This window comes from Pipra filicauda, unplaced genomic scaffold (genome assembly GCF_003945595.2).
Source record: "Pipra filicauda isolate LSUMZ 115617 unplaced genomic scaffold, ASM394559v2 scaffold226_size1812527_pilon, whole genome shotgun sequence".
Lineage (NCBI taxonomy): Eukaryota > Metazoa > Chordata > Aves > Passeriformes > Pipridae > Pipra > Pipra filicauda.
In genome coordinates, this window is record NW_024104339.1 from 408824 (window position 1) to 424935 (window position 16112).

Below are 16112 nucleotides of genomic sequence, written 5' to 3' on the forward strand. Positions count from 1 at the left end.
ATCCCCATCGCCCTTCCTGCTGCTCCCAGCACCCAGCTGGTGGGACTCACAGAACAAACATCCTCCCACCTGCTCCTGAGGCCGAGCCCGGGAGATGGCAGAGGCAATAATTACACACTTGGCACAGCAGAATCATCCAGAGCGAGTGAGAGGAGGCCGGAAGCAGCCAGAGGTCATCCATGGGGAACACTGCACCCACCCAGAGTGCCTCGGTGTGTGCCTCACCCCAAACCAGCCGAGTTTATACTGTGAATGTGCTTGACAAGGCCCTGTGTGAGCACCCTGGGGAGGTGGGGGTGTGCTGGTGCAGTGAGGTGTTTGGAGCAGCAGAACTAAGGAAAGCCAGTTTCCTGTGGAGCTGAGCTGGGATCCCCTGGCTCTGCTGAGGCATATCCTCCAAGGATGCCATTTTCCTGGGGAGGGCTTCTTGGGAGCCATCACTCACACATGCTTTCAGTACCTGTCAGGGCATGAGCACTGGGACATCCCGTCCCTTCCCCACTCCCAGGAGTCCTTGGGAAGGACACTTGCAGCTCATTCACACCAAATTCTTTTTTGAAGAAAATTTATTTCCTTGCAAAGCAGCGTCTGCAAAAGCAGAGACCCTCAGAGGTCTGCAGGGATGATACTACCTGATTTCCCAAGCACAAGCAGGTCCAGGACTGCAGCCCACTAGGTGCATCAACCACAAACATCCCAGAGAGGAGCAAAGAAGAGAAATAATGAGCAGTAATAATAATAACAGCAATTAAAAATATACCACACTGCCTGAAGGGAGAAGGCTGCAATGAACTGTCCTTAAAATACATCCAGACTGGATGGTTTTACATTTTTCCCTGAAATGACAAGTATCAGTCAAGCAACATTTAATTTCCAGTGCCAGGGAGCCACTGGAGTTGTTTCCCAGCTCCTGGCTCTGGTGGGAGTGCTGAACAGAGGCAGGGCAGGGGATGGAAAGGGGTTGGGCAAGGGTCGGGCAGGGAATGGGCAAAGGTCATGGAATCATAGAATCTCAGAATGATTTGAGTTGAAAGGGACCTTAGAGATCACTTAGTTCCAACCCCCTGCCATGGGCAGGGACACTTTCCACTAGACCAGGTAACTCCAACCTCACCTTGAACACCTCCAGGGATGGGGTAGCCACAGCTTCTCTGGGCGAAAGGGAATGGAAAAGGGGTCGAGCAGAGGTCAGCAGGAGACAGGGCAGGGACGGGTAGGGGTTGGCAGTGCCTGTCTCTGCCCCCGCAGCAGCGGTGGCCCCTCTGTTCTCTCCCACTCTCTCCCCGGGGCTGTCCCACTCCCACTCCCATTCCCACTTCACTCCCACTCCCAGCCCCACTCCAGCTGCCCGGGGGGTCGAAGTCCAGGCCCGGCGGCCGGACGCGCTCCCGCACCCGCGGCGGAGGCGAGGTCAGCGCCGTGCCCGTCCCGCAGGCCCCGGGCCCGGCGCGGCTCCTCCCGGGGAGGCGGGACCGCGGCTCCGGCAGCGCCTCGGCGGGCCCCGCGCTCGGCCGCGGCCATGGCGGGGCGGCCCGGGCCGGGCGCGGGGCGGCGGGAGGAGGCGGCGGCGGGCGGGGCCCGGCGCTTCCCGCTGGAGTGCTGCGAGGGGCTGGGCGGCCTGGATTACAGCCAGGTACCGGCGGGCCGCGGGCGGGCGAGAGGGCGGCCCCGGGGAGGGAGCCCGGGGGTGGGTCCTGCCCCCCTCCCCTCCTCCCCCCGCCGGTGCCACCGCGGGGCTCGGCGGATCCGCTGGGAATAACCCGCGGGTTGTGCCCGCAGGCGCTGCAGGCCCGGGGCGCTCGGTGCCCGGTGCCCCACGTGCACCCGCTGCCCTCCCCAGCCCGGTTCCGCCCAAGCCACGCTCCGGCCGCGCAGCAAGGACAGCCGCGGCACCGCGCAGGAGGCCCGTGGTGGCTTACGCAGGTGCCCGTGCAGCTCTTGTTTGGGTGTCTGTGCTGCTCTCAGCCAGGTGCCCGTGCAGCTTTCGTTTGGGTTCCCATGCAGGTCTCACCTGGGTGTCCATGCAGCTCTTGCCCAGGTGCTTGTGCTGCTCTCACCCAGGTGCCTGTGAAACTCGTTTGGATGCCTGTGCAGCTCTTACCTTGGGTGCCTGTGCAGCTATCACCCATATATGCCCCTGCAGTTCTTGTTTGAATGCCTGTGCAGCTCTCACCCAGGTGCCCATTTATCTCTCACCCAGGTTCCCATTTATCTCTTACCCAGCTGCCCGTTTATCTCTCACCCAGGTGCCCATGCAGCTCTCACATGAGTGCCTGTGCAGCTCCCACCCAGGTACCCATATATCTCTCACTCAGGTGCCTATGTATCTCTCACCTAGGTGCCCATTTATCTCTCACCCAGACACCCATATATCTCTCAGGTGCCCATATATCTCTCACCAAGGTGCCCGTGCTGCTCCCACCCTCCCTGACTTTGAGGCTGTGGACAAGCGGGCAGTGCCTGCCACGGTCATTGATTCTCGTCGGGGAGGAGGGGGCAAAGTTGAATGTTCTGTGCCTGTTACGTGGCTGTCCCGGCAGCTCGCAGAGACAGCTCATCCCATTAGGGCTCCCCTTTTATCCCGAAAAGCACACACCAGGCACAGGCCAATCTGCCTCCCGCTGGCAGCAGCCACGAATTTGGTTGTTGAGGAGCAGAAAAGAAGGTGAGTGCAATGTTAACGATGTTGCCAGCTGGGAGTTAGTAGGTCAAGAAGCTTTTGTTCAACCCGTGCTGGCGGTGTGCTCGGCACCGTACAAAACGAGAGGAAAGAAGCTGTCCTGGTCCTGCAGGATTGCAATTGAAGCAGGATTAGACAGTTCGGCCCCGGTGCCAGCAGCTGTCTGGGTGCTTGGGTTACGGCTTGACAGTTTGAAGGGACAGGGTCTGGTGGGAAAGGGCTGCTCGGGGCTGAAGGGAGGGGAGGAGAGGCTGGCAAGTGTGGGAACAGGGGGAGACGGGTCAGGATCAGGCTCTGGGGGCTGTTCCCATTGTTTCTCACCAGCACCCTTGTCCCCAGGGCTCAGATGAAGAAGCCCGGGGGAGCTGGGCTGGTAGTGGTTTGAAGGAGGCTGTGGACCTCCATAAAGATCCCCCCTTTCCCGTGGCTGTACAGCCTTTTCTCCTGCACTTTGCACTGTGGGTGGTCATGGCTGGGCAGGAGGCACTTGGAGTGACTGGATGTGCCCTGGGCCAGCACGGGAGCTATTCCCACAGCCTTTTCTTCGGGCTAGGAGCGGTGCTGTGCTTACCAGCCCCTCTCCGTGAATCGTACTGTGGCTCTGGTTCTTTCCAAGAACCTTTGAGGGGCCAGTGGGAATTTCTCTCCCGGATGGGCGAGGTGGAGCCGATGCCTTTTCGAGCCATTCTGTCCCCTGGCATCCAAAGGACTTGCAAACACAGCTGTGTTGGGGAAGCAAAAACCTTCCATGTCTCAGTGTTGTCTTTGATTTTGTTTCAAGCAAGGAAAGGGCTTGGGCTGGGCTGTTTTGTCTTTTGTTTTCAAAGTTTTTGGCAAAAAAAAAGGCCCTGGCTGACTTTCATCAAATAGCAGCACAGGGAGAGGGAGTGAGGAGGGAGAAGCAGCATGGCTTACTGCATGTAAAAAATGCTGACAATGTCAGGAGCCATCCTGGGAAAAAAAGCTCTTTCTTATAAGGAGAACAGTGAGTTTTAAGGGTTTTTTGTTGTCATTAAGACAGGAAATTCTTTTGCAGCTTCTTACAATGCAAATGCATCCCCCTCGCTGTGGAAGGGGTTTACATCACTATTCTTTCATGGAAGACAAGTTTAAGGCTGACACAGTTCATTGCTTGGAGTTTCCATGCAGACCAGCATCCCTGGGGCAGTTCTCTGTCCGCAGGGACACCGAGGTGCTGTGGACAGTGCTCCCTTTCCTGAAACATATTTGGGTTGGTAGCTGCCCTGTGAGACTTGTGAGACTTTGTGAGCAGCAAAACGAGAGCAGCAGTGTCATTGCAGTGCCCATGTCCTTCTAGGTGTAATGGCCAGTGTCCCATGGGAACCTGCACTCCAGTAACCATCTCTCCTTCCCCAGGTGGATGTGGCAGCCATGGCACGGCTCTTTGGCTACGTGGATGTGACTGACACTGGCTTCATTGTGGCTGTGCTCTCCATCGTCTTCAACCCACTCTTCTGGAATGTGGTAAGAGCTGCCTGCACTCCAGCTGCTTCTTCACTCTCAGCCTTCCTTTCCCAGCTTCCTTTGGGATGCACTTTTGGAGGAGAAACCTCTTTTGGGGAAGTCTGATGGGCTAAGTGGGGGGATTGGTTCTCAATTAGACATTAGAGGTGGGTGAGCAAGGAGCTGTGCTGCAGAGTGAGCTCCTGGGGCTGGAGGTGACCATGAGGGATGTCACAGAGGAGGTGAAGGTGGGAGCCAGCACAGGGGGGAGAGCAATCAAACCCGTCCTTCACGCGCTGGTCACCACTGGGACTGAGCATAAACAGCATTGACCCCCATCAGGGGGGCTGCACTGCGTACGTTGCCCGCTGCTTCCCCTTGAAATATGTTGGCAGCTGTTTGTGTGGATGGAAGGAAGGAAAAACACTCAGCCAAAAGTTAACCTGAAAAAAAATTCCTCCTCCACCAGGCTGCAAAGCCTGGCAAAGAGCTGCAGGGTTGGCAGCAAGCCAGCCCCAACGGGAGCAGGGTACCTGTGCTCGGGTTGTGTTCGCTGTGTCTGTGGAGGCCACAGTGCTCTGGGAACCATGGCTGGAAGAGTGTCCACTGCCCTGTACCACTGTGGTTTGCTGCCTCCCTGCAAGAGCAGGAGGAGTCATTGCTGGCCCTGTTTCTGAGCATTGCAGAACCAATGTGCCAAGCAGGGAGAAGCTTTGGGCAGGTTGGCTGCAGGATGAGGGGACTCTCACCCCACAGTACCCTCAGCTGCACAGCTGAAGTATGGGGTGAAATGTCCCTGCCAGCACTCGTGGGAATGGGATGTCTTTTCAACCACGATTCCAAAATCTGCCCACCAAACCTCCTGACAGGGATTCTCTCCCTGGAGAATTCTCCTTAAAGAGGCCTTATTTTTCCAGAGGGGGAGGACTCATCTCTCTCTGAGCGTGGGGGCTCTTGAGGTTGTCTCACGCTGGGCTTTGGAAAAGCGAGGCTCTCCTGGCTGTGAGTCACTTTGGAAACCTCTGTCGGAGCTCTTTGTTGCAGCCTCCCTAATTTTTCATGCAACTCGTTATTAAAAAGTCTCACGGTGTCTGAAATGCGAGCTGGAATATGCCACATTATTTCGACTGTGGAGTCATCATTTAGCATAAAGAATCAATGAACAAGAAGATTCAGGATGTGGTCTCTGGGGGGAGAAACTGGCTCTGGCAAAAAAACTACATGAAAGAGAAAGAAAAAAGTACTTTATTAGCATCTGCTGCTACGCCTGCGACTCGTGGGACGCCTGCAGCTTGGGAAATAGCGTTGCTTTTTGGCTCAGGAGTTTGGCTGCTGTTAAAGGACAGGGAAAGCTGATGTAACAGCAGGAAGTTCGTTGCTCCGCGTTGCTGTTGTCCCCTCCCGGTGACTGGAGAGCGGTGCCGTTGGCAGCAGGTGGCACTCCAAGCCAGACGTGCAAGGCTGGGTCTGGGAGCAGGAGGCATCTCGGCGTGGGTTTGAGTGAGCAGCCCGAGCTGGGTGTTGGGGGAAGCTCTGGGGAGGTGAGCGTGGCGTTCCGTGTGTCCCCTGCTGTACCAGGCCGGGTGGATCTCACAGTCCCTGGGCCTCCACACCTCTGTGCTCTGCCCGAGCACCGGAGCATCTCCCTCGAGTTTTCAGTCACAGTGTGTGGCTCACATCAGGCACTTCTGGAAGGCTCTTGCAGGGGATCTGTGGGTACTGCAGCCCTAAACAAGCCCCCAGTGTTGGGTACATTTCAGCAAGAGTGGCCCCAGACATCCCTGATTTTCTCTGACCCGCTTCCTTTACCTCCTCCTCGTCCTTTTTTCCATGTGATCAGTGTCCCCTGCCTGCACCCAGCCAGCAGCTCTTTCTTTCCCTACATCCCTGCACAGGCTCCCTCTGTCCCTGGCTATTTGGGTTCCTTCCCAGCAGCTGAGATTTCTTCTGCATCTGAATTACTCTGGGTTTCCAAGAGCTTAAGTGCAAAGACTGGATTTCTGCACAGCGCCAAGCACTCTCTGCTCTCTCTGCTCAATAAGTAATGTGGGACCATGCTCAAAATCCCTCCTGTGCATGAAATTCCTGATTTGGATAGAAACTGGGTGGGGATGGATTGATTTAGTTCAGTGTCTTAATTCCCTGTTTCTGCTGAACTCCAGCCAGGTCTGCCTCTTCCAAAGTTTGGCGCCGGGTTGTCCTTGCTATGCAGTGCGTCTGAATAAATATGTGGTGGGGAAACCCTGGCTCCATGGAGAGGTGCATATCAAGGCCTCCAGCACAGCAGGGTGGGCTAGTAAGCACCAGGCATGTTTCTCTGGGACTAAACCTGCAGAGTTTGGGGATGAAGCATGAACTCTGGAGGCTGTGGAGGAACGTGGCTCCAGAGAAAAACCTGATGCTTGTCAGGTCAATGGATATACTTTGGCTAAGAGAGCAATTTCAAGGACCAGAGCCTAAGTGGGGCAATTTGCAGACTCCAGCTGGATTGTGCTGATGCTCCCTCCTGTTCTCCACAGGGGAGAAAAGCTATTCCAAAAAGGCCTCGGGACTCCCAGTTCCCACCCTCCTCCCTGTGGGCATGTGTAGGAGGCTACCACGAGTGTCTCCCCAGGGCTGCCCACTGCATTTCCCCACCAAACTCAGGGCTTGCACCCCTTCTTCTGCTTCCATGTCCTCTGTATATGTTAAAATCCCATCCTTGCCTGGGCAGCCCCCAGGTTATGTTTGCCACAGCACAGCTTGGATGTGTTCCTGCACTATTCTCTGGTTTTTCCCTTTTTTTTTCCCCCTCTCCTCCTCATGCTGTCTCTGCTTTCCCACCCACCGTGGCTGTTATGAAAGGAGCTGCTGGGAGCCGTGGTCCTGCATGAGGCAGGAACACAGGTGAGGTCCCAAAAGGCAGCAGTGGAGCTGTTTTGGGAATGAAATCACTTCAAACTCCCCAAGGATGTTCCGTGCAGCTGGGAGACTTGAGGTACTGTGGGGCTGTAGAGGGGCACCCGGCAAGGAGCAGGCACATCTCTGGAGCTGTGCCATAAAACGTTAATGAGGCCAGAGCAGCAGGAACTTCAATAAATCCCATCTGTGTTTGGAAAGCCACAGAACCATGGGAGAAGCTTCCCATCCCTTGGTAACTAAGGAAGGTATTAAATAACAGCTCCTCAGGGACAAATATTTTCAAGTCAGGAGAGGCAGATAACCTGCATGCAGGAGGCTTTAAAGAGCTGGCTGAGCCTTTTCACAAGGGGACTTTCCAGAAAGCTGGAAGGTTTCTGTCACTCTCAATAGCAACCAGGCATAGCCATGAGGCCACTAGTCTGACGTCCATCACCACGCAAGTGAGTTTTAAGTGGGAAGTGCATCCATCAGCAATCTTTTCCTGATTTGAGCCTCTTAAAAATTTAGGTCTGGCGTCAGGGACCGATTTAGAAATGGCTCATCTTCAGCTGCCGCCCCAGAGCTCGCTCCTCCCGTCACCTCCGGTCACCCCCTCGAGGCACCCGTGTGTCTCACAGGAATCTGCAGGGTGAAACCCCAAATGTCACAGTTAGGAACAGGTTTGGTGTAATTTAGCATGATTTTAAAGAACACAGACCCCGTCAGACAGTGATTTTATTCTTCAAGGTTGCAGCTTTTCCTCTTTCAGGGTAGCAAGATCTCTGTTCTAGACCTCTGTCAAGCGTTTAAGCTGCATGAGGTTTTGATTAAAGAAGTAGTAGCTGCACAGGGACCTGGGCTGACAACGCCTGGCTCCTGATGGATGTGTACCTCTTGGTTCATTTATTTTTAATTTCCCATCCTTTTCTCCTTCTTTGGAGATTGGAGGAATCTGCCAAGTGGGTAAGAAGTGCTTGTGCTGGTGGGGAGGGGAGAGATTGCAGACACTGGCAGCCTGATTTCACCTACCTCTGACCACTTCTTGCTAAACTCGGAGGAAGGTGCCTGGCCCCAAACCTCCCCACGCTGCTGGGAAGCAAATGAAAGCTCGGAAGTTGCTGGGATTCAGACCTCAGTGAGAACTGAGAACTGAAACTCTGAGTAACCTTTTTAGGACAGGAGAAAAAAGCCTGATGCTGGGGGATTTCAGCAACTCTCACTGCCTGTCTTACAGAAGGGAAGGATTGAGCAGTGGTTTGATGGTGGTGTGTCAGCACCTCGCTGGGGAAAGGAAATTGCAGGGTATGGAATAGCTGCATGAGGGCTGAGATGGCAGCAGGGAGTACACCTCAGTTAGCTGAAGTTTACAGCGCTGGGAGATGAATGAGTTGGGGGTAGTTTAATGTTTTTTTCTGGCCTTCAAATTCTGTAAGCCTGCGAGATTTTTGTGGACTCCCCCGCAAACCTCTGCCTGCCTGCAGCCGTGGGGGAGAGCAGAAAACAGCCCTCAACCAGCTTCTGGAAAGTGCTTTTAGACCCCATCATAGAAGCCGCGGCACAGTGGCGATGATTATCTGCTTATAACAGATGCTAGATCAATAGCGGGGCTTCAAGCTATGCTGCAAGGCAATTGACTGCAGAAAGTGTTTCTTTATTGGGGTAAAGCTGGGCTTGCAACGAGGCTCAGATTCGCTCTTACATCTCCGGTCTTAAAATGTCACCACCAGCTCTGATGCCTTTCATCCTTTGTGCAGGGAGAGAACGCACATTATTCATAATTGGACTCTCTACCAGGCAGCAATAGCCGTTTTTATTTCCTACAATGGCTGAGGAAGAGTGAGGATTAGCCTTTTTTTTTTTTTTTCTGTCTCCCAAACAGCATTTAGTGGCAATTTTATTCCAAGTGACTTGGTAACGCTTTCACTCAGGCAGCGAGGGCTTCGCGTGTGGTTCGCGGATGGCATCGATTCTCCAGCTGTCTTATAACAGAGCAAGTCCTGGCTGGGTGTGTAACACCACCAGCCCTGTTTGTCTCCTAAATTTAGCTTTTCCAGTGTGTTGACACTGCTGTGAGCCACATAACAAGCACCAAAACTGGGTCGCACCCTCCAGTGTGCCGGCTGGAGTGGCACAATTAGGAGCACTGGCACCTTGAGGGAGAGCCACATCCTTCGTCCCAGCACTGCTTCCCGCAGCCTCCCATCTGGAGATGGTGATGTTTTCATCTAAATCCTCTTGAAGAAGCTGTGCAATATATTTTTATGATGTCCTTGCAGGCTGAGCTGCCTGAGGTGGGGGAAATCGTGGAGCCCAGCCTGGCCAGGCAGCTGTGAGCTGAGATGCTTCATCTGTGTGTTGAGCCAGGCACGGTCTCGGCCCTTGGGACTCCAGGCAAGGTGGTGGCAATCATTCCAACAGCTGCCCACCCACTATGCACAGGTACCTGCCAAGACAGGCTGTGCTTGGTCAGCTGAGCTGTTTCTGTGCCTATTCCTAGCATGAATTTGGGATCCAGCTGGTGTGCGACGTGCCTGCTCAGCGTTTCTCAAAACCAAGGTCAGAATCTGTCTCTCACCTCACAGCTGACCCGAAAAACAACCTCCTTTTTTTAGCATCTGCAGAATGCTTCTCTGAAAACCCAGGGTCTTTGTTGTATGTACTGGACTTCTCTTGTTTAGTGTTTTAAAAATAAACTGCAGGTTGCTGGCAGCCCTGCTGGAGTAGCTCAGCACACATACACAAAAGATGAAAAAAATTTATTTAAGCCAAGAGTCTTGTTTCCATATGCATCAGAGGATTACCTGTAGACCCTGGAAGCTGGAAGAGGCCCTTTCTTCTCTATCCCATGCTATTCCTATCCTGCTATCCTGCTGCTAAACCCTTTCACCTGCTGATGAGGTGCTGATCAGAGATATTAGTCTATGAAATGGTAAGTCTGTGACCACCTGCTTCTCACGGGACAAGGCAAAAAATGCAGCTGGAGGCAAAAAAGAAAGTGATATGATCTACCCAGACCGGGAGGCATGGAAGATATTGGGTCCTCCCACATGATCCTGGGCTTTGGCAGTGTTTGTGCGTAGCCTGGGGACTGGGAGCTGCTGGATCCCTGAGGGGAGAAGCCCACTGCCATCCCTGGGACATCAGCAATCCGGGGGCTGGACAGGGACTTCCCGTGTTTTGTGCCTGCCACAGTCACAGACGTGAGCCGGCTGTTCTCCAGCTGTGCCATGGCACAGACTGTTTTGCAGAAGCCTACCCAGTTCCCAGAAGGATGGGATCTCCCAAAATAGGCTGTCTTGACGAAGAAATGCAGAGACATGCAGTCTGCTGGGTGCTCCTGGGAGGTTATTCCTGTAAGCCCCGCTGCCGCGCTCCCGTCACAATGCAGTTGGATTTCCTGCACGTCTGGAGACTCATGTGGAGGGAGACATTGGGGTTTCATGGATCCAGCTTGTGGCAGGGTGGTGGCACACAGGTTTGGCACCCCAAAGAAAATGCCACCTCGTTTTCTCTATTTCCCCCCCACTGATGAACTCTGAGGTGACACTCTTCTCCAGTTGCTTACATGGCAGCAGCAAATGGGTAGAAAGGTAGATTAGTAAATCAGTAAAGCAGAACCCTCCTTCTCTTTTCCACCTATATGATGTCCCCAATGACAAGAGCAGCTGGAAATGGTTCTTGGCAGGAGCATCCCACATCCCTGCTCTCCTGAGTGTGAAACAAGATAGTTCAGCACTCTGATCACAGCAGCGCTTGTTGGAGGCTTGTTCTTGGTAAGTATTGGGAGCCTCATCTCTGTTAAAGCAAATAAGTATGTGCAGCCCCCTGGGCTGCCTTATATTGCCCTTTCTAAGGCTTTAAAACCCCTGTATCCCAAACCAAGGGAAGGGCTGTGGAGTCACTGCCTGATTTTCCTTTTTCCTGCCAAGCCATCTGAACTTCTGTGCTTGCTCCCATGCAGGAATGAGGGGTGACTTTCTTAGGAAATTAAAAATTTGGTTGCCAGAAAAGCTGGAAACCCCAGGCCTGTCTGTGCATCTGCACGTGGCTTCATCAAACTCCCCTGATCTCCCAGCAGATGTTAGTGTCAGGGAGAGGAAGGCTGGTGGGAGCTCTTGATTTTCCCGTACATCATGGAAATTGTGACCCACCGTGGTACAGTATCTACTCATCTGGATTGGACAATATCTTGTTTGGCTTTTTTTTCTTGTAGAACCTTTTTTGTTCCCTCTCTTTACTCCCCCAGAGCAAGGCTGATGCAGCTGTGGGCTTGTTCTGCGGGTTGGGATGTGCAAGCTGCTGCTTTGTCTGGCTGAAGGGTTTTCACTCGCTGTCTGTGTAGGCACATTCATTTTTGGTGTGCTTTGGAGAAGAAAAAGGCTATGAACAGCTCACACCCCTGAAGAGGGTGAAATAGAGATGGGTTTTAGCAATTTTCTGTGCTTTTGGCTGTTGTGGGGAAGCCTGGCCGTCAGGGCTCCCGGAACACCTTCGTCACCTCCTTTGTGCGGTGGGAGGTTTGCTCGTTATCTGGCTTCTGCTTCGCTTATAAAAGAAGCTGTAATTGTAGCAGCTCCTTGCCATAAAAGCACAAAGACATTTTCAGGGAAGGAAAGTGTGCGTGCAGCTTTTATGATCCTTTACAGTACTCCTTCTGCCCACTTTTCTCGCCTCCTGCCCTTTGTCCAGCATCATCTCTGTGCCTGCCTGCTGTTCAGCACGACCCCCTCTGGTTCAAACCTCTTCTTTGCTATAGAAATGCCCCTCTAAGATAGAAAGCACCCTCCTCATCAGACTTCTTGGGTTAAGAGAAGACAGACTCCCAAATGCCCCCACGTAGCCAGGTGTTCCAGTTCCTGCCTCTTTCCTCAGAACTGTGAGCCCAACAGCAGATGCTCAATCTGCAAAATCTCAGGGAGGACTTTGAACTGGGGAAAAGAACCTTTCCATCTGTCTGTGACTGCAGTGTACACCCGTTAACAGGACTAAAGTAATACCAAATCAGATCACCTTGAGGCATGCATGCTTGTTCCTATAAAAAAACCAGAATGACCTCAGACGAGATACAGTATTTTTAACTATGAAGCATTCCTACTAAGTGCCTTTTCCTGTTTATTTTTACCAGGACATTGTTGTAATGACTGCAGACTTACTCATTTCATTCCCAAGGCTGGAGAGCAGCAATGAATTCGTTTCATTTCGAGATTTTGTTGTACAATCATTTTCCAGAGATTGATGTTCTCAGAAGCCAAAGCGAGTGCATTGCCCAAACCGGGAACATTGCTTTTCTTCCTGTAGCCATTAAGCTTTGGTACCTGCTGCAGATGCGAGAGGATCATAGCTGAAAGGACTTGCTCAGCCTCCTTCATCCACCTCTGTGTAAGGACTCTAGTAGAAATTTGTGGAGCAAAGGACCGTGAGAGGGTTTGAGCACTGGATGCAGGGCTTGTGTCTGCATCCCTCGATTGGGCTTTGAGGCTGCAGAAGGGAGAAGGAGCTCCCCTGGGCCGTAGATCACAGGGTCTGAAGATGACTGTTCACCTGGCTTTTGGGTTACGTTTCTTGCACTGAGCAGCTACAACAGGGCACGTGGTTACACCCACCCACACCCGGAGGAACCCCAGCACCAACCCCAGCAAGGCCGAGGGGTTCGGTGGTTGTATTTAACCCTTCAGGTTGTTGTTACTTGTTGTGCCTCACGGGTTGAACATCTCATCCCCGAGCAGAGGGGAACAGCGCGCGGCTGCCGCGTTACATAAAGATCACATTGTCCCTCTCTATTGTTGGCCGCCCAGACGGCAGCAGCATCGCAAACATGCGTGTCCTCAGTGCCGTGGGAAATGTTCCCAGGGGTGGCTTAACACAGAGTGTGGAACGTGATATGACGAGCAGGGAGAGGACAGGAGGCCCTCCAGCCGAAATCAGTGCTTGCCGAGCGCAGCCAGTGCAACCAATACCTCTTTTCCAGTGAACTGTCACTACTCTGTGAAGGGGTATTAGATTTCTCTTGCATTTTGTGCTCTGTGAGGCATATTTATTTTCTTCTCTCCCCCCCCTTCCCTGTCCCCCTCCTGTCACAGCTCCTGCGGGAGCCATGAGCAGGTACACTCTGTCCAGAGGATGGGTGTGTTGGGAGTCCTTATTAGCAGACTTATTCCAGAGAATTAAACCCTAATTTCACAAAAGGGCAGCAAGAGAGCGCCTGCAGCTCTGGGAGAAGCTGAGCTTTGTGTGTTGTTTGCAAATGGCACAAGAAGTCCTGGTCTGAGCCTGCTGGTCCTGGTCACTGGGGTATTGTGACCAAAAGATTGTGTTTCTTTACTTCTTAAAAAAAAATTACAAAGTGGTGTACAAGGAAACCGGCCGTGCCTCCTCTGCTGTGCTGTCGCTTGTGCCTCCACTTGTTTTCGGTCTCAGGGCTTTAAAATGTTCCTAATCCTCTTCCACTTCATCTTTTTACAACCCTGCTGCAAAGTGTGCCTCTGCGACACCTGTCATTGTTTCTCCCTGAATTAATAGTTGTGTGTAATTGTGACCTGCCACAGGATGCTGTCTTGCTCTGTCAAAAAGAGAGATGCTAATGAAGAACATTGGGTACCACATTATGGGAGAGCAAGGCTCGACTCGCTGGGATGTGGGACATGTACTTGCCGTACTGTTATTGCCAGCCTGGGCAGAAATGGTATTTCTGTCTCTCATCAGTCACTGGCTAATGATTGTAATTTTTACTTGCTGAGAAACTCTGGATATAATGGACTTCATTAACAGATACATGAGATGCTACCAGACCTGCATTAGGGGGAGAGAGGAAGAAAACAACCCCTGCGTGGAGGAAATTTTATTATTTATCTGTAGCAGTAGAAGTGATGCAGAATTAGTGTGGGATTCAGTGGTGTGGCTAATGAGCTGGGCTGAGCTGGAATCCAAGCAAACCTATTAACGCGAGCAAACTGCAAAGATGATGCCCAGACCTGAAAACCCTCAAATCCAACACGAGATCCAAGCAGTGTCTGGGATGGCTTGGCTGCTTTATCTTCCTCTGCATAGGTCCGGGTGGTTGCTGTTGTGTTTGTGTCTCGAGAGGCTGCTGTTCGCTGTCACCCCCCCTCAGCCTTTCTCCTTCCCCTTCTCTCCTGCCAGCTCCTTCTTACTCATACACTGGGTGAATTGGAGCTCCTGATTTAATCTTTAAGACGACAGAGCCAAAGTATTTGCACTCCCATGGGCCACAGCTGCTTGAATAATTGCCCGAGTTGAAACATTGCGGTTCAGCCCCAGTTTTCAGTTGCAGGCAGTGGCACATCTGCAGGTCCAGCTGATTGGGGTCACGGTGACAGAGCTGAGTGCTCACACTGGTACCCAGGCATGTATCTGCAACTAAATACAGGCCATACAGGAGAGGAAAAAGCACCTGATTTAGCTGACATCTGCAGTATAGCTTTATACGGTCTCTTTGCAATGAATCAGAGGCTGAAAGAAATGTCAGAGTCGTTAGATGACCTCAATCTCCTTTTACCTGGAACCTGTGAAGGCTTGTCTCAGTTCGGGAACAGGGTATTCTTACATAGGATACACTTGCTGAAGATTGACCATTTTCATTCCAGCTAGAATAACTGGTTTTTAATCAGGCTGACCTTATTTGCAACAGCAATAGTGATTTGAACTAGAGGTTTGCAGCAACGTTGGAAAGCTTTGAAGAGCAGAATAGATGCCTCGTGACACAGATAAAGCTTTATCCCCACATTTAAAACCAAATCCAAGGCACTGAGGAGAATTCAGAGGGACTTGACCTCAGCACTGTGATCCATTGGGATCCGGGGCCTAATTTGGAAATAACGCAATGGAACGGAGGCGAGAAAATAAAAGGGGAGTCTTAAAAAAAGGAGAGACGTTTGTCTTGTAATGTGGCGTTTGTACTGAGTGCTTGCTGACAGTGTGGTGCAGCAAAGAGCTTGTCTTCCTAAATCAATGCCAGTTCAAACATCGTCAGTGCTATTGTCAGATCGCTTTGTTTGGAAGTGGGTCTGTTGGGTAGACAGCCTGTTTTGGTGAAGCAGCTGTGTAGAAAACTTCAGACACTTCCCCAGCTTTGCTTTTTTTAGGGTTGCATGAGTATGAGCAACAAGGGAAAAAAATAAGCAAATACAGGATGTGAGATGGATCTGAATGTTCTCAGTCACTCGAGACCAACACACACCTTGGCTTCTGGTTGGTTTGGGAAGGTGCCTGCTACAGACTGCCTGAGCAAAATCCGATCTGTTTCACCCAGGGAAAATGCTCCCAGCTTCAGAAAAATGTATGAAAATACGAGGTTTGTGGTTTTCTGGATGGGAACTGTGTGCAATGGGAAGCTGAGCGTGGGCCAAGTCATCTGGGCATGGAAGATGAAAAGAAATCCGGCAAAATGCTTCACCGTCCTGCTCATGAGATGCTCATCTGGCAGCACTTACCTTCCCTCTGGGCTCCGGCAGAGCCCCAGATACTTATGTAGGGGCAGCCTCTGCCTTTCCCTAATCTCAGGAGATTATTTTATTTGGTTGTATTCATGGTTTAGAGGAGCTGGGTGTGTCCCAGCTGCTCCCCATTCCCTCATGCAGCCCATGAGTCCCTCCCACTGCTTGGCCATCCCCACCACATCCCAGGCCGGGACTGGAAAGATCCTTCCCTATCCCGTGCTGCGCTCTGGAGAAATCATTATTTCACAAATATTTTTTCCATGGGATTTTTTGGCCGGGAGAGTTGGTTTGGGCCTGATTCCCTGTGGCTGGAGCTCATCACCCTTTCCCTTCACTCTCGGGGAGCTGCTCATAAGGGCTCCCCATGCCCACTCTCAAAATTAATTAACACAGCTCATTCTGGCTTATTGAAATCACCTGCCTTCAGCTTCCAGCACTTTGGACATAAATCATGAGCTCTTTGCTTTGAGGAGAAACTGTTCAGATTTTGTGTTGGAAATTGCTAGCAAATGCATCCCATATTCTGTGTCATTTTTGTTTTTATTGAAGAGGAGAGGATGTGGCTCATGGAACATCCATGGACCTGGGCTGCCTTGGCATACGCTAAGCAGGGGCTTGTTTTCGTTGCAGCC

General features: G+C 52.1%; 1 protein-coding gene across 2 annotated transcripts in view; it reads left to right on the forward strand.

The window, feature by feature from the left end:
- Positions 1–1498: 1498 nt before the first annotated feature.
- Positions 1499–16112, forward strand: part of PEMT (phosphatidylethanolamine N-methyltransferase) — a 40564-nt gene continuing 25950 nt past the window's right edge. Inside the window, exons 1-2 of one of the 2 annotated variants that reach the window (XM_027743041.2) lie at positions 1499–1633; positions 4058–4165. In XM_027743041.2, coding sequence (XP_027598842.2) covers positions 1520–1633; positions 4058–4165 — 222 coding nt within the window. In that variant the 5' untranslated portion in view covers positions 1499–1519. Of the gene's footprint in view, positions 1634–2521; positions 2666–4057; positions 4166–16112 lie in introns of those variants that run through there. The other variant, XM_027743042.2, reaches the window with a different exon arrangement.